The 22,500-nt window shown below is 41.8% G+C and overlaps 4 protein-coding genes across 6 annotated transcripts in view; 1 reads left to right on the forward strand and 3 right to left on the reverse strand.

The window, feature by feature from the left end:
- The window catches only part of tab1 (TGF-beta activated kinase 1/MAP3K7 binding protein 1), an 8,993-nt gene extending 8,684 nt beyond the window's left edge, over nt 1-309 (reverse strand). For both annotated transcript variants that reach the window (XM_087256317.1, XM_087256316.1), the window contains exon 1: nt 253-309. In XM_087256317.1, coding sequence (XP_087112443.1) covers nt 253-285 — 33 coding nt within the window. In that variant the 5' untranslated portion in view covers nt 286-309. The remainder of the gene's footprint in view (nt 1-252) is intronic.
- A 154-nt stretch (nt 310-463) lies between these two features.
- Nucleotides 464-4,031, reverse strand: syngr1b (synaptogyrin 1b). The gene is made up of 4 exons (XM_087256321.1): nt 3,841-4,031; nt 1,741-1,978; nt 1,410-1,555; nt 464-969 (listed from the first exon to the last, which is right to left on the reverse strand). Exons 1-4 carry the CDS (start codon nt 4,003-4,005, stop codon nt 853-855), a joined length of 666 nt encoding a protein of 221 aa, XP_087112447.1. The 5' UTR covers nt 4,006-4,031; the 3' UTR covers nt 464-852.
- A 1,211-nt stretch (nt 4,032-5,242) lies between these two features.
- On the forward strand, nt 5,243-7,643 carry ift27 (intraflagellar transport 27 homolog (Chlamydomonas)). Its single transcript, NM_001008588.1, is given in 7 exon segments — nt 5,243-5,363; nt 5,465-5,544; nt 6,267-6,326; nt 6,419-6,478; nt 6,573-6,690; nt 6,823-6,932; nt 7,454-7,643. Coding segments are annotated over 7 exon segments (561 nt in total). The 5' UTR covers nt 5,243-5,329; the 3' UTR covers nt 7,553-7,643.
- A 389-nt stretch (nt 7,644-8,032) lies between these two features.
- The window catches only part of cacng2b (calcium voltage-gated channel auxiliary subunit gamma 2b), a 15,068-nt gene continuing 600 nt past the window's right edge, over nt 8,033-22,500 (reverse strand). Inside the window, 4 exon segments of one of the 2 annotated variants that reach the window (NM_001199730.3) lie at nt 8,033-8,976; nt 10,012-10,152; nt 11,813-11,896; nt 21,736-22,500. The exon segment at nt 21,736-22,500 is cut by the window's right edge and continues 600 nt beyond it. In NM_001199730.3, coding sequence (NP_001186659.1) covers nt 8,447-8,976; nt 10,012-10,152; nt 11,813-11,896; nt 21,736-21,946 — 966 coding nt within the window. In that variant the 5' untranslated portion in view covers nt 21,947-22,500 and the 3' untranslated portion in view covers nt 8,033-8,446. 2 annotated transcript variants of the gene reach the window in all.

The raw sequence follows: 22,500 nt of genomic DNA on the forward strand, positions 1-22,500 counted from the left end.
GCATGTTGTGTATGACACCAGAGCATTAGTTCTGACGGTAAACTCGCCTGAGCACTGTAGCGATGCTGCATTAATGCTGAGCACACTGTGGTAAACAGGGTAAATACGGGCTCGGGCAGCTTAACACAGACAAATCTCTCTCAAACCGGACATTCACTTACTCGTTCAGATGTGGTGTAAACTATACAGCCAGTCCTGAAATAAACAAGTAAACAACTCAAGCAGATACTCAGGAAAAAATGACTTTCTTACGCTTTGCATCAGACTCCTTCGCTGCGCCGCCATGTTGAGCGGAAGAGAGTGTCATTCAGAACTATAGCTCATCTGCACGCATGCGCGAGCCCGCTTCAGACAGGCGCATGAGTTGGAGATCAGTGCTAGTCTTCACGGAGATCAGCCTGCTGCGTCTGTTTTCACTTTTAATCAACATTAACGTATAATAAGCACAATCAGACACATCAAATACAGTTGCAAAACGATTCACTTTCATTTAAAAGACATATATCGTCAACATACAACCTTTATTTGTACATTACATACAGCATATTGACACAAACACGTATATAATCAGAGTTTGACCCAGTTCTGTCAATCAGAAGAGTAAAAAAGTGGTGATGTGTATAAATCGTAGACTGTATAAAAACATGAACGGTCTCCAGGAAAAAAAATAGATGATATTGTGAGATTTTGCTTTCCTGCAATATTTGTATTGCGATACACTTTCACCAAATGTCTTGCATAGCCTAGCTCAGGTATAGAAATCCAATAATCAAATGTGAAATATATTAAAATATAATCTGTAACTTTATCTATTATGCAAAAATAACTCCTTCTATAAGAGCTTCTTCATGCTCACACACAATGCGAGGGAGTGTGTGTGTGTGTGTGCTGCTGCGTGCAGAGCTGCTCATACTCCTCTTGGAAACACACGCTCCTCAGCCTCAGCAGAGAGACATGCGTCAGGACGGCCTGAAAACACACATCACATATGGTAGAAAACATTATATATATACTGTATATTTCAGAGAATGTCTATTTATATTCAGAAATTAAATATTTGTATCTGATACAAATTATAAATAAATATTTGTAAATATTCAGGTTTTGTATTTTATATATTTTTATTTATATATATATATATATATATACAATATTTATGCATAGTGAGTACACTAACATTATGTAAATACAAACCAAAGCTCCGACCTCTTCTGAAATGAGCACAATCTCATTTGCATTTAAAGCGACAGTCACCAAAATGCCACAATTAGGATCAAAGCCTCTAAAAGGGTCAGTTTCAGAGAGCTGGAGAGCATTATCTGTGTGCTGTTCTCAGCTCAAACACAAACACACACTCTACAGACAGCAAAGATGTCAATATTTATATGTTGTTTGTTCTCCATACACACCCAGCTGAAGATGGAAAAGAAGCAGAAGGTGATGGCGGCACGAGCAGCGTCTCCACCTGAACGCAGCGGGTCATCCTCCACCTTTGACACCTGCCACTGATTGGCCAAAAAACAGAAGCCCACGAACCAGACGAATGACCAGAACGCTGCAGAAACACACATTTCAGAAAAAACACACATAAACACATACAGTGTATACTTCAGACTCCATGGTAAACTGCAGTACTGTTTGTGTCCATACACACACACACACACACACACACACACACACATAAACACATATACTTGAAGTCTAAATAAACCAGTGACCAGCGTCAGAGCTTTTCTGTACCTGACGTCCCCACATCAGCCAGCACGACTTTCTTGCGGTGCTTGATGCTGTTGATCTGTGGGAAATGCACGTCTATAGCCAGAAACAGCAGGCAGCAGATGAAGGCCAGCGAGGCCATGCCCAGCGCATAATTACAGGCGTTCTGGTTGCGGTTGAAGATGCAAAACTTCTGGACCTCGTCAGGCCTGTTGATTTGGCCTTCGTTAGCGATACATCCCAAAATCACCAGAGAAAACAACTGAGGACAACCAAATCATTATTAGTCACATTTGTGTACTTCTGAGCAAGGTTATTTTAGTGACTGAAATAAAAGACTTAAGAGTAAGACTTACAACTAAAGACTAAGACTTACAACTAAAGACTAAGACTTAAAACTAATTCTTAAACTAAAGACTAAGACTTAATACTTAATATCTAATACTTAAAACTAAAGACTAAGACTTACAACTAAAGACGAAGACTTAAAACTAAAGACTAAGACTTAAAACTAAGTCTTAAACTAAAGACTAAGACTTAATACTTAATATCTAAGACTGAAAACTAAAGACTAAGACTTAAAACTAAAGACTAAGACTTACAAATAAAGACTAAGACTTAAAACTAAAGACTAAGACTTAAAACTAATTCTTAAACTAAAGACTAAGACTTAATACTTAATATCTAATACTTAAAACTAAAGACTAAGACTTACAACTAAAGACTAAGACTTAAAACTAAAAACTAAGACTTAAAACTAAGTCTTAAACTAAAGACTAAGACTTAATACTTAATATCTAAGACTGAAAACTAAAGACTAAGACTTAAAACTAAAGACTAAGACTTACAACTAAAGACTAAGACTTAAAACTAAAGACTAAGACTTACAACTAAGGACTAAGACTTAAAACTAAAGACCAAGACTTAAAACTAAGTCTTAAACCAAAGACTAAGACTTAATACTTAATATTTAAGACTTAAAACTAAAGACTAAGACTAACAACTAAAGACTAAGACTTAAAACTAAAGACTCAGATTTAAAACTAAGTCTTAAACTAAAGACTAAACTTAATACTTAATATCTAAGACTTAAAACAAAATACTTAAACTAAAGACTACGACTCGAGGCTTAAAACTAAAACTTAAAACAGTTTTCTTCATCCTAGTTTTATTGTTGAGACACGCTGTGTGCAAACTTGCCGCTACAGATTGTTTAAGTTTGCTGTGAGGAAATATTTCAGAACGCAGGATAGTGAAAATGTCACGGGTGGATGATGGCGAACTCCAGGGGCATTTTCCTCCATGCTTGGTGCGTCTTCATTGTCGTTCAGTCTGACATTCTAACAGCTGAGATCTTACAGTGTGACATGGGAGACATGTTTGTGCAGTCTGACATGCTACTATCAATTAGGATCATTAAAAATCGCAGTGTGAACCGGCAATAAGACTTACAACTGAAGACTAAAACTACTGGTTAAAACATTCTCGGTGACTGAAATAAAATGAAAATGACTAAAATAATAAATGAAACACTAAAAGTAAACAAAACTTAAAAAATGACTGAAATAAAATAACTGTTCTGTAATATATGTATATATGTGCGTGTGTGTGTGTGTGTGTGTGTGATTATGTATTTAAAACAAAAACTCAACTGAACAATCTCAAAGTCAGTGGTGTCAGGAACACTATTGATTCCAGAAAATATCTTTTTCATATAGCGCATGTCAAAGGGTAATAAAAGTGTACGAGATGAGGGGAAAACTTAAGAACAGCATAACCATGTGAAACTGTAAGAGTTGGTCCTCTAGCTGAAAATAGAGACACACAGGTGTTAAAGATGAAGCAGAACTCACTTCTTCTTTCTCACTCAAACCAACTGCTGTCAAATGAACATGTCGACATGTATAATAAACACTAGTGCTGTTAAGCACACTACACTATGAATACCTCAACTAATCTGATTATTTACAGATTTTCAACTACATTTACCAACACAACTGAATAGGAAACAGTATACTAAAAGATGAGTTCTTCTCTGAGCATGTGCAGAACCTCACACACACAGAGAGAGAGAGAGAGAGAGAGAGAGAGAGAGAGAGAGAGAGATGTTGACCGCTACTGTACCCAGCACAGGATCCGGAGGCCGGTGTGCGGCTGCTGGATGAAAGTGAGAAGCTCAAAGGATCCGATGCTCTGCTGCTGCATCCCGTCAAACACACACACACAGACGCACACACTCACACTCACACAGATGTCTCTCTCTCTCTCTCTCTCTCTTCGTGCGTGCATGCTCCGAGATTCAGAATTGAGTCAGTTCAGAGTCGATTCAGTGAGTGAACAAACATCTACATGTTTTTATTTTATTGAATATATATATAGCTAGTTAATGTACAACAACTTGACACTAGAAAAGTAAAGTTCGTAGACCAACTTCATGGCGGCTTGAGAAAGTTAATCTGAACGTTTGAAGTAGCCTAGTTTAACGGTTTAAAATAAAGACGTTTAAAAGAGTTGATACAAGTAGGCTGATAAGTGGGTTGCTAAGGTGTGCTTGGGTGTTTAAATGTGGTGTTCTGAGTAGTTGCTAAGCCATTGCTAGGGTGTTCTGAGTGGTTGCTTGGCGGTTGTTAAGGTGTTGCTAGGTTGTTGCTAGTGTGTTCTGAGTGGTTACTGAAGTATTGCTAGGCCATTGCTATGGTGTTCTGAGGGGTTACTAAGGGGTTGCGAAGGTGTTCTGAGTGGTTGCTAAGGTATTGCTAGTTGGTTGCTAGGGTGTTCTGAGTAGCAAGAATCACCCAGGCGTTGCAGTCATTGGTTTGGACTTTGTGGGAAACTGGAGTATATGGCGGAAACCCACGCAAATGCAGGGAGAACATGCAAACTCCACAGAGAAACACTAACTGACCCCGCTGAGGCTTGAACCAGTGACCTTCTTGCTGTGAGGTGACAGCACTACCTACTTCACCACTGCGTCGCCTTTAATGCATATCATAATAATTATTTAACAAAGTAGGCATGCAAAAAAGTAATGATAAGTGTAAACTATTAAAGATATATACTTATATAAACTCCTAAAATAGCCCAGAATGATGATTATTGTCAGTGAGCAGGCAGGAGCTGATCACACATACAGCACGTCATGTTTGTGTAATTGGATTGAATAAATACAGTGACGCTTGCTCTGCCTGTTCACTCTGCTGAATTAAACAGTGAGATATATATATATATATATATATATATATATATATATATATATATATATATATATATATATATATATGAGCTCGCCCACGGCCTTTTATATAAATGATTAAGGGTGAATGAAGATATAAGCGCGGCCTCTAGCGGTGCATACATAAAACAACAGTTGCGTCAACGTCAGAGTGACGTACAGCTCTGCGTCAGGCCGTCCAGCCAATCGCATTGCAAGAATCAGTAGCGTAGAGCGGCTCGACCAATAGCAGTGCTTTATTTCAGTTGCTAAGCGACGCTGTAGGTTCGGGTTGCCTTGACGGAGGAATAACGCAGATGCATTAAATCTGTAATAACACACACACGTAGACACACACTGTTACCTCCATATTTAATCCAACAGTAATCAATATTCAGCTTCATGGTGAAACTCAGAGCGCGGTGTGTGGTTGTGGGTAAGTGTGTTATGCAGATTATATACGCAATGAACATCACGTGTTATCAAGAGTGCGTGAACTTATTCTGTGTGTGTGTGTGTGTGTGTGTGTGTGTGTAGGAGACGCTGCTGTAGGCAAGAGCACACTGTGTCAGATGTTTTGCAGTGATGGAGCTGTGTATCAGAAGAACTACACTATGGTGAACACAACACACACGACAATACACAACACACAGACTACACACTCACAGACACACACAACAAAACAACACACACACACACACACACACACACACACACACACACACACACACACAGAGAGAGAGAATTAGACACACCAAGCTAGTGCACAAAAAATACACACACAAAACTACAGATACACAACAATACACAACACAGACATACACAAAACAACACAACACACACACACACACAAACACACACACACCAACACAGCAATACACAAAAACACAAAACAACACACAAACAAAAACACACACACACACACCAACACATCAATACACAAAACAAACACAACAACACACACACAAAACAACACAAACAAAACAACACAACACACATACATCAATACACAAAAACGCGCACAACAATACACACAAAACAACACACACACATCAATACACACAAAACAACACACACACACACACATCAATACACAAAAACACACACAAAGCAACACACAAAGAACACAACACACACCAACATATCAATACACAAAACACACACAATGATACACACATAGACGGCACACATAAAACAACAGACACACACAACAATACACAACACACAGTGGGGTTTAAATAATAGCTTCATCAATTATAAATGGTAACGTAATATATCACGTGTGTGTGTGTGTGTGTGTGTGCATGCGTGCGTATGTGTGTGTGTGTGTGTTTTACAGAATGTTGGCGTGGAGTTACTGGAGAAAACAGTCCCTATCCCAGACACCAGTGACTCTGTGGTATGAACACACACACACACACACACCATACCTGCTTACAGATCAATCAGTTGATTAATAAGCGCGCGTGCGTGCGTGTGTGTGTGTGTTAGGAGTTGTTCATCTATGATTCTGCTGGACGGGAGCTGTTTTCAGACGCCTGTGAGAATGTGGTGAGTTTTAAAACACATCAAACACACACACACACACACATGACCTGCGGTATGTGTCTCATGATGTGTGTGTGTGTGTGTGTGTGTGTGTCAGTGGAGTCAGCCGTCAGTTGTGTGTGTGGTGTTTGACATCACCAGTGAAGCTTCCTTCAACAACTGCAGCCGCTGGATCGACAGAGTCCAAACACACAGTCACGGACTACACACACCAGGTACAGGTCTATCACACACACACACACACACACACACACACATACACACAGAGAACACAATATTCCTCATCTTCCAATCTTACAGTGTGTGTGCGCACATTCGTGTGTGTGTGTGTGTGTGTGTGTGTGCAGGTGTACTGGTGGGCAATAAGTGTGACCTGACCTCCAGGCGTGAGGTGGACGCGGCTGCAGCTCAAGCCTTCGCTCAGACACACACACTGCAGTATCACGAGACGAGTGCGGTGGGTCACACACACACCTTCATCATCATCATCATCATCAGCAATGCAGAGTGGCTTTAAATGCTGTGTGTGTGTGTGTGTGTGTGTGTGTGTTTATGCGTGTGTGTGTATGCATTTTTATGCATGTGTTGGATGTGTGTATGCATGTTTTTGTTTTTGTGTATGTATATGTGTGTGTGTGTGTGTGTTTGTTGTTATGCTTGTTTTTGTGTGCGTATAGATGTTTGTGTGTATGAATGTGTTTGCATGTATACGTGTGTGTGTGTGTGCTGGTGTGTATGCATGTCTGTATCCATCTGTGTGCGTGTTTGTGTGTATGCATGTGTTTGTTTGTGTGTGTTTGTGTGATATGTGTATGCATGTTTTTGTGTGTATTTGTGTGTGTTTGTGTGTATGCATGTGTTTTCATGTATGTGTGTGTGTGTTTGTCTGTTGTTTGTTTTTATTTATGCTTGTTTTGTGTGTGTGTGTGTGTGTGTGTGTGTTTGTGTTTATGCATTTGTCTGTGTGTGTGTGTGCAGAAGGAGATTGGCCACTATGAAGCTCCGTTCCTCAGTCTGGCTGCAGCGTTTCACTCCCTCTATCAGGAGCAGAAGAACAGCATACTGAGCCTCATCTGACACCAGCGCCATCTTCATCATCATCATCATCATCATCATCTGTGTACATATGAGCATGTCTGTTCTCAATCAAATAAAGCTTTCTATAAATAAAAAAAAATGCCTTCAGTGTGATGATTAAACAAACACACACACACACACACGCGTGCGCACACACACTGCACTTTACATCTTCACACTCCTTCATTCTGCCTGATTCAGGAGCATTTGTGCCAAAAAAAGTCTCCTCGAGTGTGAATGCATTCAATATCAAGTCCCCACTGGGATATAAAAGCATGTACACACTTACACACACAGTTCCTGTGACGGCCAGCAGAGGGTGCTGGTTTAATCTTCATGCTGCACATCTCCATCGTGACGCTGATCTGAGGGCAGTCTGACATAGACATGGTTCGTTCAGCTCTAGATAAATGTAGCGTAATCTGGAGACTAATTCAATTCAGGATCATTAACCAACAGAAATAAATCCACGCACTGGTGTTACCCATGATGACTTTATTGACTTCTGATTTGCTCTTTTGTTTCTCGTCTTCTTGACTCAAGAAGTCTGCTCGTGTGGCTTATTAACAGATGTATGTATCTTCATATGTTTATATATACTCATGTATCAGTAGTACGTTAATTATGACATATAGAAATCGCGGCTGTTTGTTTTTTTTTGTCGGACGGTTTGTCCTCTTCCCTGCCGTCACGTTCACAGTATCAATGTGCGACGAAATGAAATGATCATAAATAAAAAGACACTTCGAGAGCTCTCGGCGTCCACCTCATCGGCTCCGAATTGTTCATTTTTTTACGGAAGATAAGAAAATCATGCAATTCTTTTTTTTTTTTTTGGATTCGACATGTAAACTGGTCACCATCAGTGTTTATTGAGAGTCCTGCAGGGGGCGCTCATACAGGAGTGGTGCGGCGGTCTTTCGAGTCTTTCGGGATGCAGTTGTGCACCTGTAGGAATTCGGCCTCTCTGTCGGAGTTGTACATCGGTGGTGTGCCGTGCGGAGTTTTCAACGTATCTCCGCCGCCGCGACTCAACGTGTACATGGAAATATCGGTAGACGGTAATGCGGCGAATCCCTTCAGGCCGACAGGCGAGGTGTCCCGCGAGTGTGAAGGATCCGTGGAGCGGCTGGAGGATCGCGAGCTGCGCCGATAACGATATCGATAGCTGGGAATTCGAGTGATGGCCGCTCCCTGTAGATAATCCGCTCCTCGCACTCGCGCCTGCGCCACACGTAACTCCCGGTGGCGGTCGATAAACATGTGCACGGCCAGAACGCCCACCATCTCGGCCATGATGAAGGACAGAGCGCCGAAGTAAAAGCTCCAGCCATACGAGTAGCTGTTCTTTTTGGAGTCGCTCTTGGACGGGTCGCCGGCGTTGGCTGATATGTAGACAATTATCCCGATGATGTTGCTCAGACCTGTGCACACACACACACACACACACACACGGTGTAAAGGTCACGAGGAGTTAAAATAGTTTTTACATTAGTTTCAATAGGTTATATCTGAGAGCTGGTGTGATTCAAAACAGTCACAAACTTTGAATTTACAAGATATAAACTTAATATACACGTCCAAAACAGATCATCACTTCCGCATAATGCATCACAGCCCTAATGACTCATAGCTCCGCCCTAAATGCCTGACAGCTCCTCCCCAAATGACTGATAGATCCTCTCTAAATGACTGACAGCTCCTCGCTCAATGACTAACAGCTCCTCCTTAAATGACTGATAGTTCCTCCCCAAATGTCTGATAGCTCCTCCCCAAAAGCCTGATAGCTCCTCCCCAAATGCCTGATAGTTCCTCTCTAAATGACTGACAGCTCCTCCCCAAATGACCGATAGCTCCTCCCCAAATGCCTGATAGTTCCTCCCCAAATGCCTGATAGCTCCTCCCTAAATGACTGACAGTTCCTCCCCAAATGCCTGATAGCTCCTCCCAAAAGCCTGATAGCTCCTCCCCAAACGCCTGATAGCTCCTCCTCAAATGCCTGATAGTTCCTCTCTAAATGACTGACAGCTCCTCCCCAAATGCCTGATAGCTCCTCCCCAAATGCCTGATAGCTCCACCCCAAATGCCTGATAGCTCCTCCCTCAATGACTGACAGCTTTTCCTTAAATGACTGACAGCTCCTCCCTAAATGACTGTCAGCTCCTCCCCAAATGCCTAATAACTCCTTCATAAATGACTCACAACTCTTCCCTAAATACCTGATAGCTTCTCCCCAAATGCCTAAAAGCTCCTCCCTAAATGCCTGATAGCTCCTCCCTAAATGCCTGATAGCCCCACCCCAAATGTCGATAGCTCCTCCCTAAATGCCTGATAACTCCTCCCCAAATGCCTGATAACTCCTCCCCAAATGCCTGATAGCTCCTCCCTGAATGCCTGATTGGACGTTGCTAAATCTGAGTGTGTTATAAAGCTGTGCAGGAACACACGGAGTCGCTCACCTGCAGAAACGAAGAAGATCCCTGCGCTGAGGATGATGTTGTGTCGAGACTTGTAGAACTCGCTGGCGGCGACACACAGACCACCCATGAAGAGCAGGATCACACTGAGGATGGGGAAAATACTGGAGGCCCGGACCGCTCCTGCACACACACACACACACACTGATATTGGGTTTTCATGTTGTGTGTAAACCTCACAGGAAACAAGGCTGCAGTTTTACATCTGCTATTTGATTCTGTCTGATTTATAAGCCGTTTCCCTCATAAAGACCAAAAGAAGGTCTAAACTTTACTGGTATTGCTATACCTGTGGGGACATTTGTTTGTACCAAGATCACACACACCACATAAACACTTGTACACTTGTGTAACGGAGGGCAGCTAGCGCCTCACTCCTCTGACCTGTAAAGGTGCGTACAAAGAATTGTGGGTTCGATCCCAGCTCAGGACGGGATGGGTGCAGTAGGGCTTGTAGGGTATATGTGGGGGCTCGTCTGGGATAGGAGTGAGGTTTAGGATGGCGAGTGTAACGGAGGCAAGCTAGTGAAGTACTGTGCAGGTAAATCTCACTCCTCCTTCCTCAAAATATGCTCTAGCGACAGGCGCAGGAGGCCTTGGTCTTAAGCCTCCTTGTTAGAGCAACTGATTCCCATGCAGAAGGTCGCCGGTTCAATCCCAGCTCAGAACAGGATGGGTCCAGTAGGACCAGTGGGTTACTCTTACACACACACACACACACACACACACTTACATACACACTTTCACTTGCACACACACACTTGCACACTCTCTTTATCGCACACACTGATGCACAAACACAAATACAACACAGAGGCACATGCATCTTACAGACACACACATACGAGTACCTGCGCACACTCAAACACTGCACACGGACCCACACACACACACAGAGCGCAGCGGTGACCTTGATCTGCGCGTCTGATTGACACACATCCACATCTCCGATTCTGAAACTCTCCAGATCTGCAGTTTGCGCGTGTGTGTGTGTGTGAGAAACTGCTGATGCCAGAAACACATGTCCTGCTCCATCTGCACTACTCTAGCCATCACACACACACACACACATAAATCAAACAAACACAAACCCATACAAACACAGTTACAAATGCATAAACAAAATTACACACACACAGTCGCGCACACACTCACACACTCACAAAAACACACATACACGAATTCACACGCACATATATACACACAAACACATAAATCATACATACTCGAACACAGACACACACAAACACACATATGCACACACATGCACACACATATGCACACACATTTACACACACACACATAAATTATACACACTTAAACACAAACACACATGCATACACAAATTCACACGCACATATGCACACGTAAATGCACACATTTATACAAACACACACACACACACACAAATTATACACACTCAAACACAGACATACACACACATACATGCATACACAAATTCACATGCCTACACAAATTGACACACACACATATACGCACACACGCACACACACATGCATTTGTATATATGTGTGTGTGTGTGTGCTGAATATTCCAGCATTGTGCAGTGTGAGCATGATGAGGAGAGGAGGATGAGTTCAGGCCATTCAGAGTTTTGACCCATTTAAACTGCACTGAAATATTTATAGAAATAAGTGACCTAATTAAACACTTTAAAGAGCAGCAGCAGCTCTGAGCAGAAAACCGCACACACACACACACACACACACACACACACACACACACACACACACACACACACACACACACACACTTGACTTACGTAAAAAATACTCTGATGCATCTGCTTCATAGTCTGCATCTTCAGGAAAGTGATCGATCTGTTTGCACATGCCTTTAAAATTACCTGAGAGAGAGAGAGAGAGAGAGAGAAAGAGAGAGAGAGAGAGAGAGAGAAAGAGACATTAGTAAACAGTTTTCACTGGTGAATTCTCTCCATTATTTTCATTTCTTATAAGCTTTATTGGCACAACTTGAATAATTTCATAAAGTTATTACTTAACGTGTATAAATATAACAAACAAACACAAAAACACACAAATAAGAAAAAAGACAAATATGATTAATAAACAAATAATGAAACAGAAAAAAGTTTTAGTGGGAATAAAATAAAACAAAAATAATAAAAAGAAATTAAATTAAATAAACTAAACAAAATAACAATAAAATTAAATTAAATGCAAAATAAAAATATATATATATATATAATAAAATGCAAACAAAGTAAAAAATAAATTTACTTTTAAAATAAACTACAATAAAATAAAAATGTATAAAATAAAATTTACAAAAAATAATAAAATAAAATGCAAAATAAATAAAATAAAATAAAAAATATGATAAAATACAAAATAAAAAAGGATAAAAATATATAATATAATATAATATAATATAAAACAAAATAAAGTCAAATAGAATAATTTTAAATACAATTAAACCAAAAATTAAATTCAATAAAATAACAAAATAATAATAAAATTAAATGCAAAATCAATCAAATAAAATAAAAACTAATAAAATAGCTATATATATATATATATATATATATATATATATATATATATATATATATATATATATATATATATATATATATATATATATATATATATAAAATGCAAACAAAGTAAAAAAATACATTTACTTTCATAAAATAAAGTAAATTAAAATAAATTAAACTAAAATTAATATAATAAAATTAAACAAAAATAAAATGAAATGAAGTAACAAAATAATAATAAAATAAAATGCTAAATAAATAAAATAAATAAAAATAATAGTAAAATAAAATACATCAAATAAAATAAAATAAATAATAAATCCTAGAGAGTCTAAATCTATCTATTTTTCAGTTTAATTGCTTTATTGGCATGTCTTTTACAGTGCTGCCAAAGCATTTTAAATATAAAAATAGAATATGGATTATATTGATATTAATAGAATAAACACAATAATGTCTTATGGTGTGCACATTTCACCCTCTCTGTCCATGCGAGATTATAACGTCATCATGTTGTCTGAAAGAAAGAAACTATCCATAATCCTGAGATCAAAGAAGACACTGTTACCATGGAAACATAAATGATGGAGAACGGCTCCATGGTGACCTCGTAAAGTATTCTGAATGACATCACCGAGTCTCGTCTGCGCTTATTAGGAAATTAATGGATTTATTCATCAGGGAAGCAGGATTAAACTGATGAAAGACACCAAAGACACGTATAATGAGACACAAGATCAATTCACGTGTGCTCTTTCAGCTTTTATTAATCTGTGAAGCCTGAAACACACAAACCTTCAATTACTGATCAAAAACCTACAGCCCAAACTAGAGTTAATGGAACACAGATGCTGCAGTGTGCATTTAAAGACATTTTGTATTGAAAATATGAACTTAAAGAGTCCAATACAGCTGCATCTGACAGCCTCCGCCTCCTCAGTCATACATCCCGCTTCAGTCATCATCAAATTAATCAAGGCTAATTGTCATTATTCATTACTGCAGCATGTAGAGTCTGCTGTGAGGTCAGCATCTGGAGCTAAAGCATGACATGATGGAGAATGTTGACTCTGTTACTGTCATAATAATAATAATAATGATGAATATGCCTTGATCATCAAATCAGAGTGGTTTCTGGAAGGTCATGTGATAATAAGATCATTCTGATCAATAGCATGACCCCTCCAGCCTCAGATTATAGATGCTGCCGCTGCTGATGTTGGTTTGTGACCTCTGACCCCTGACCCCGTCACATGACCTGTCTTGCCCTGTAGGATGAATGCGCTGCTCTGAACAGACTCTCGCTCTGCTTTCTGCTGCTCTACGCATGTATGTTGCGTAACTGCCTTACATAATTCACTGTTCCCCACACGTGAGAGACTGCAAGTGTGTGTGTGTGTGTGTGTGTGTAAGTGATTAGGAGCATGTCTTACTCTTATTGCAATGATCTCTGAGATCACACACACACACACACACACACACACACACACACACACACACACACACACACACACACACACACAACACTGATATCTGTAGGATAAAGCAGCATGTTTTGCTCATGTTAGTATTCAGTTGCTATGACGACATCATTATCATCATCTTCATCTTCATCCTCTGCTCTACAAACACACTGTCAGCATTCCCAGCATATGTAAGGAATCACACACAAGCTAGCCCTGCTGTGTGTGTGTGTGTGTGTATGTGTGTGTGTTATGTTGTGAACTGTTGTCACCTTTCAGCGGGTGTGAAATGTTCTCAGTGGAGCGGAAAACATCTCAATTCCTCTGTCTGTCTGTCTGTCTGTCTGTCTGTCTGTCTGCCTGCCTGTCTGTCTGTCTGTCTGTCTGTCTCCTACAGCTACACTGTCACCTTAAAGCCCAATATTTACTTAATTTTTTATCACACACAGTCAAATATACAGCCTCTGAAAATGAATCCCATTTGAAAATTAATTGACATAGTAATACTCATCACCTGTCTCACTGCACCATCATCACCTGTCTCACTGCACCATCATCACCTGTCTCTCACTGCACCATCATCACCTGTCTCACTGCACCATCATCACACTGCACCATCATCACACTGCACCATCATCACCTGTCTCACTGCACCATCATCACCTGTCTCTCACTGCACCATCATCACACTGCACCATCATCACCTGTCTCTCACTGCACCATCATCACACTGCACCATCATCACCTGTCTCACTGCACCATCATCACCTGTCTCTCACTGCACCATCATCACACTGCACCATCATCACCTGTCTCACTGCACCATCATCACACTGCACCATCATCACCTGTCTCACTGCACCATCATCACCAGTCTCACTGCACCATCATCACCAGTCTCACTGCACCATCATCACCTGTCTCACTGCACCATCATCACCTGTCTCTCACTGCACCATCATCACACTGCACCATCATCACCTGTCTCACTGCACCATCATCACCTGTCTCACTGCACCATCATCACCAGTCTCACTGCACCATCATCACCAGTCTCACTGCACCATCATCACCTGTCTCACTGCACCATCATCACCTGTCTCTCACTGCACCATCATCACACTGCACCATCATCACCTGTCTCACTGCACCATCATCACATTGCACCATCATAACCTGTCACTGCCCCATCACCACCTGTCCCTGCACCATCATCACCTGTCACTGCTCCATAATCACCTGTCTCACTGCACAAACATCACCTGTCTCACTGCACCATCATCACCTGTCACTGCTCCATAATCACCTGTCTCACTGCACAAACATCACCTGTCTCACTGCACCATCATCACCTGTTTCACTGCATCATCACCACCTGTCTCTCACTGCACCATCATCACACTGCACCATCATCACCTGTCCCTGCACCATCATCACCTGTCTCACTGCACTATCATCACCTGTCACTGCCCCATAATCACCTGTCTCACTGCGCAAACATCACCTGTCTCACTGCACCATCATCACCTGTCTCTCACTGCACCATCATCACCTGTCTCACTGCACCATCATAACCTGTTTCACTGCACCATCATCACCTGTCTCTCACTGCATCATCATCACCTGTCTCTCACTGCATCATCATCACACTGCACCATCATCACCTGTCTCACTGCACCATCATCACCTGTCTCTCACTGCATCATCATCACCTGTCTCACACTGCATCATCATCACACTGCACCATCATCACCTGTCTCACTGCACCATCATCAACTGTCTCACTGCATCATCATCACACTGCACCATCATCACCTGTCTCACTGCACCATCATCACCTGTCTCTCACTGCATCATCATCACCTGTCTCACTGCACCATCATCACCTGTCCCACTGCACCATCATCACCTGTCTCACTGCACCATCATCACCTGTCTCACTGCACCATCATCACCTGTCTCACTGCACCATCATCACCTGTCTCACTGCACCATTATCACCTGTCTCTCACTGCATCATCATCACCTGTGTCACTGCACTATCATCACCTGTCACTGCACCATCATCACCTGTCTCACTGCACCATCATCACCTGTCTCACTGCACCATCATCACCTGTCTCTCACTGCATCATCATCACCTGTCTCACTGCACCATCATCACCTGTCCCACTGCACCATCATCACCTGTCTCACTGCACCATCATCACCTGTCTCTCACTGCATCATCATCACCTGTCTCACTGCACCATCATCACCTGTCTCACTGCACCATCATAACCTGTTTCACTGCTCCATCATCACCTGTCTCACTGCACCATCATCACCTGTCTTACTGCACTATCATCACCTGTCTCACTGCACCATCATCACCTGTCTCACTGCACCATCATCACCTGTCTCACTGCACCATCATCACCTGTCTCACTGCACCATCATCACCTGTCTTACTGCACCATCATAACCTGTTTCACTGCACCATCATCACCTGTCTCACTGCACCATCATCACCTGTCTCACTGTACCATCATCACCTGTCTCACTGCACCATCATCACCTGTCTTACTGCACTATCATCACCTGTCTCACTGCACCATCATCACCTGTCTCACTGCACCATCATCACCTGTCTCACTGCACCATCATAACCTGTTTCACTGCTCCATCATCACCTGTCTCACTGCACCATCATCACCTGTCTCACTGCACCTTCATCACCTGTCTCACTGCACCATCATCACCTGTCTCACTGCACAATCATCACCTGTCTCACTGCACCATCATAACCTGTCTCACTGCACCTTCATCACCTGTCTCACTGCACCATCATCACCTGTCTCACTGCACCATCATCACCTGTCTCACTGCACCTTCATCACCTGTCTCACTGCACCATCATCACCTGTCTCACTGCACCATCATCACCTGTCTCACTGCACCATCATAACCTGTCTCACTGCACCTTCATCACCTGTCTCACTGCACCATCATCACCTGTCTCACTGCACCATCATCACCTGTCTCACTGCACCATCATAACCTGTTTCACTGCACCATCATCACCTGTCTCACTGCACCATCATAATCACACTGCACCATCATCACCTGTCTCACTGCACCATAATCACCTGTCTCACTGCACCATCATCACCTGTCTCACTGCACCATCATCACCTGTCTCAGGGGTCACAGAGGTCAGTGGTGATGACCATGTGGACACTGTAGACACATGGCCAATAGCAGAACATTCAAAATGGAGAAAATGTTAAAGAGTGTGTGTTTATGTGTGTGAGTGAGTGTGTCTCTGTGTGTGTTTACCTTGTGTATGTATCTGTCTGACTGTGTGTGTGTGTGTGTGTGTGTGTGAGTTCACTTTGGGTCAGTCTGCACAGTAATACCTCTATAATCTGAACAGCACTGGTTCACATTACGCCTCCACTGTGCACATAAACAGATGAATTATTCATTAGATCAGATCTGAACATTAAACACAGTGTTCTTCAAGATGAACTCTTCAGATCCGTCATTCATCAGTCCCGAGTGTCCGATGTCAGAGAACACAATACGTCCAGTTCAGTGACAACTACACAGGTTATTAATCCCACAGCTGAAATCTAATGTTCAACAGTTCATTCTGCTGGATGCATGACACTATGTGGGCAGTTTGTGCTTCACCTTTTCATACATCTTGGATAAAGGATATAACAGAGCCTGATATGAAAATTATATCAAATATTGTTCTAATATTCTCTAATCTTACTGTCAAAGCATTAAAGTGACAATTAAACAGTTACAAAATAAAAGCTCATATTTACACAGTATGTGTGTGCAGGGGCACCACTAGGGCGGAGAAAGTTAGGATGGTTCTAAGGGCCAATACATTTAAGGGGCCCTCAAAGGCCCGCGCAACCCCTCACCACCCCCCTCTTCAGTTTCATCTGCGATTCAGCCCGTTTTCCTGATGATGTTTGACGGTTGCCAAATTAGTGAAATAAATTATCAAACTACCAAATAATACCTGCCGTGAGTATAACCACATTCTCCATTGGGAGGCGCTATAATATCTCTCATAGGAGTTTTATTTACGCAATCCGAAATAAATAAATCCAACAGTACCCGAAAGCTCCGCCCCTTCCGCTACATCCATTGAGTGTGAAGAGTGTAAGTGTGACCCCCAGTGGTTGAACTAGGTATTGCACACCTGGTTTAAAACACATGCAAGGGCAGGTTGCCAGATTGACGACACCAACAGGAGTGTGCCTGACTGTCGAGCCTAAAGGCTGATTTAAACTGTGTTCTGTTAAATAGCAAATGATAGGAGGAATATTTACCATATTAAGGTGTTAAATGCTAATCATGTGAGTCTGAATGCTGTTTCACATCACATTTATTGCCATACTACTGAAAGCAGATAGTTCAGCTCAGATCTGGAGAATAAAATAAAGCGTCTGAAACTGAACTTCAGAACTGAGACTTAGTGCAAACCAACACATATCAGTGATTCAGCATCTACATTAATCATGTTCAAGAGCTTGAATATGTGTTCATCAGATGATGAAGCTCAGCGTTGTGCTGGAGTGCAGTGAGTGCTCTATTCTGTGCTTCTGAATGGCTGTGTTTACATTTCTGTCCTGTTTCGTCTGCTGTAAACAACCAAACTGCTCATCACTGCGCATCTCGTCATGCAGCATGTTGTTAGGACACGGGGTTACAATGTGACCTGCTCAGCTAATGTTTACACTACCAATATTTAGAATAAGCACCTCATGTGGAACTCTGAATCTGCATCTCATTTTGGAGTCTGCTGCTGTCCACCAGAGGTCGTGTTTTAGTCATGGACGCATGCTTTAAGAGTCTTCCTGACTAAATGAATTAAATACACTGTTTCCCACCGTCTGGCAACCCAGGATGCTTAAATATAATTGGCTGAACTGGCATTGGGTGGATTAAAGAGACCAAAACAAAGCAGGTAACGCACAGGTTCACAGCAGAATATCTGACTTCAGCATTGAGTTTCAGATAAACAAGAATGTTCCCTGAGCATGTTTCTGAGTATCTGCACACGCATGATGCTGTATTACGCTGTAGACGAGTCAAACACTCACATACAGCAGCTTTAACTTCGTAAACACACACAAAAGATGAAAAATCACCCTCATTAATTTAATGATAACTGAAGCTGAACGTATGATTGAGGAGGCTGTCAGAAACAGCTGTAGCGGAGTCTTTAAGTTCACTGTATTCATGTAAATTTCTCTCTGATGATCTGGAATATACTGTAGATTATACACTAAAAGTGTTGGATTGTCCTAAACTAATGTTAAGTCCATATTTGATGCAACGCTGCATTTTTGTGAGTGTATTTTGTTTTTATCACATCCTTAAAAGGACAACCATGAAAGTCAACAGGGTGTACAAACTTTTTCACACAACTACAAGTCAGCTCTAGAAGACTTCAGTCAATAATAATGCAACTTTCTCTCAGATGATGTACAGAGCATGACCCAGAGACTCATAAAGCTGGCTTGTCGTAAACTAATGTTAAGTCCATTTTTGACCCAACGCTGCATTTTGTACTTTTTAATTATCAAGCCCTCAAAAGTAAAACCATAAGTTTCAAAAGGGTGTACAAACTCTTTCACACAACTATAAGTCAAGACTAGAAGAGTTTGAGTCAATAATAATGTCCATTTCTCTCAGATATACAGAATATAGATCATGACCCATACTCTAAACAAAACCTAATGTTGAGTCAAATCTGGACAAACCCAACACTGGGTTATTTTTTTCAATTAAATTTAAATGACACTTTGAACCCATTGGTTCGGCTTTTTTTAGAGTGTACCAGTTTTCGTTATGTCCCTATAAGAAAAACCATGACGTTCAATAGGGTGTACAAACTTTTTATAAGTTAATTATAGAAATATTCATTCATTTTCCTTCAGCTTTATCAGGGGTCACCACAGCGGAATGAACCGCCAACTATTCCAGCATGTGCTTTACATATGCTCTTTCAGCTGCAACCCAGAACTGGGAAACACCCATACACACTCATTCACAGACACACACTCATACACTACAGCCAATTCAGTTCATCAATTCCCCTACCCCACACCAACACAGGGAGAACATGCAAACTCCACACAGAAACACCAACTGACCCAGCCGAGACTCCAACCAGCGACCTGAGTGCTGTGAGGCCACCGTGCTGACCACTAAGCCACCGTTCCGCCCCATTTCAGTCAATAATAATGTCAAATAATGTATAAAATATAGAGCGTGACCCACACACTAACATGCTGGGTTGTCGTAAACTAAAGTTGAGTCAAATATGGACAAAGCCAACATTGGGTTACATTTTCTCAGTTAAATTACACTTAAATGACACTTTTAACTCGGTGGTGTTTGTCCATATTTGACCCAGTGCTGCATTATTGTGAGTGTACTTTTAATGACTACATCTTCATATGAAAAACCATGACAATCAACAGGGGGTACAAACTTTTTCACACAGCTCAAGTCTAGAAGAGTTTCAGTCGATAATAATGTACATTTCTCTCAGATATATGGAGCTTGACTCATGCACAAAACAATGGTGGGTTGTCGTAAAACCCAACATTGGGTTAATTTTTTGGAATAAATTTAAATTGCACATTTAACCCAGTGCTCAACCCAAGCCCAGCACGTTTGTGAGTGTATTTTTAATGTTGTGGTAAAATTCAGCACACTGTATTAAGAGATTAGTCACTTCACTTAATAAGTAAGTAAACCCATTGGGTCAAATGTGGACAGAGTCAACCACTGGGTTGTTTTTTAAATGAAATGTAAATGACACGTTCATCCTGACGGTTGGGTTCTTTAAGTGTACACCCTCACACTGAAAACCATGATGTTCAATAGGGTGTACAAACTTTTTCACAACACTTTTTATAAATTAATTATAGAAAAATTTATTCATTTTCCTTTAGCTTTATCAGGGGTCACCACAGCGGAATGAACCGCCAACTATCCCAGCATATGCTTTACACCGCTGATGCTCTTTTAGCTGCAACCCAGAACTGGGAAACACCCATACACACTCATTCACACACACACTCATACATTACGGCCAGTTTAGCTTATCAATTCCCCTACCCCACACCAACACAGGGAGAACATGCAAACTCCACACAGAAACACCAACTGACCCAGCTGAGACTCCAACCAGCGACCTGAGTGCTGTGAGGCCACCGTGCCGCCCCATTTCAGTCAATAATAATGTAAATTCTCTCAAATGTAGAAAACATAGAGCATGACCCACACACTAACATGCTGGGATGTCGTAAACTAATGTTGAGTCAAATATGGACAAAGTCAACCCCTGGGTTGTTTTTTAATTGAAATGTAAATGACACTTCATCCTGACGGTTGGGTTCTTTGAGTGTACACCCTCACACTGAAAACCATGAAGTTCAACAGGGTGTACAAACTTTTTCACACGCCTCTAAGTCAAGTCCAGAAGAGTTTCAGTCAATAATACAATATCTCTCTACAGCTGTGTTTCTCAACCATGCTCCTGGAGGAGCACCAGCTCTGCACATTCTCCATGTCTCCTTAATCAAACTGATTCAGACTGAAAGAATGGCAGCAACAGACAGAGGAGACATCCGAAACATGCAGTGCTGGTGCTCCTGCAGGAACGTGGTTGAGAAACACAGCACCCGTACAGCGCAGATCTCCTACCTTCCAGACAGCAGGTCCTCCACAGGCCGGAGTGGGTCATGACCTCCTCGTTCTTCTTGCTGGTCTCGTTCTCGTTGGTGCTCTTGATCTTGCAGACGCCGCGCGAGTACAGCCAGTAGTCGGTGCCCACCGCGATGGTCATCAGGCTGAAGGCTGCGAAGGCGCCCACGGTGGTCAGGAGCATCTGCACCCCGCGCTCAAACACCCCCATACTGCCGCATTCCACCAGAGGGGAGCCCCCTTTCCGCTTGATGTACAGGAAATAAATATTTGACAACTCAAGGGGACACGACGATGAGAAGAATCCAACAGGAGGAAGACGAGCGTGCAGGGAACTCCAGCCTGCACTACATACTAACTAGTGCACTAGTCTGAGCTCGAGTGAGCCTCCACACGCACAATTGGAGCATTCTGGCATCACATAAGCTCATCTTCAGTCTCCAGTGTCCAGTGTGGCCTGTGCCGAGGATCCTCCATCCACACATCCATGAACACAACAGGGGAGAGTCAGATCAACAAAACTAAAGTGATGAAAGCGAACACTCTGTGCTCAAAGTCATTGTTTCACACACACACACTCACACACACACTCTCAGAGAGAGACACACACGGAGGCGTCGGTGAGATCAATCCATCCTGACGATGATCAGAGATTGAAAACAACAACAACAATAATAATAATAAACAGAAATAAACGAGTCGCTCTCTTCTTCCTAATATTCTGCTTGGCTGTTTCCATAGGGGGTCTCTGCGCCGTCGAGTGTG

Source organism: Danio rerio, chromosome 6 (assembly GCF_052040795.2).
Source record: "Danio rerio strain M-AB ecotype USA chromosome 6, GRCz13ab, whole genome shotgun sequence".
Lineage (NCBI taxonomy): Eukaryota > Metazoa > Chordata > Actinopteri > Cypriniformes > Danionidae > Danio > Danio rerio.

Coding starts and splice junctions, on each gene's coding strand:
- syngr1b (XM_087256321.1), bottom strand. CDS start 4,005: ATGCACGCACGAAGAGAGAGAGAGAGAGAGAGAGACATCTGTGTGAGT. Junction 1,979..3,840: donor GCCTCCGGATCCTGTGCTGG/GTACAGTAGCGG, acceptor GGTTGTCCTCAG/TTGTTTTCTCTGGTGATTTT. Junction 970..1,409: donor TCTTTTCCATCTTCAGCTGG/GTGTGTATGGAG, acceptor GTGTGTTTTCAG/GCCGTCCTGACGCATGTCTC.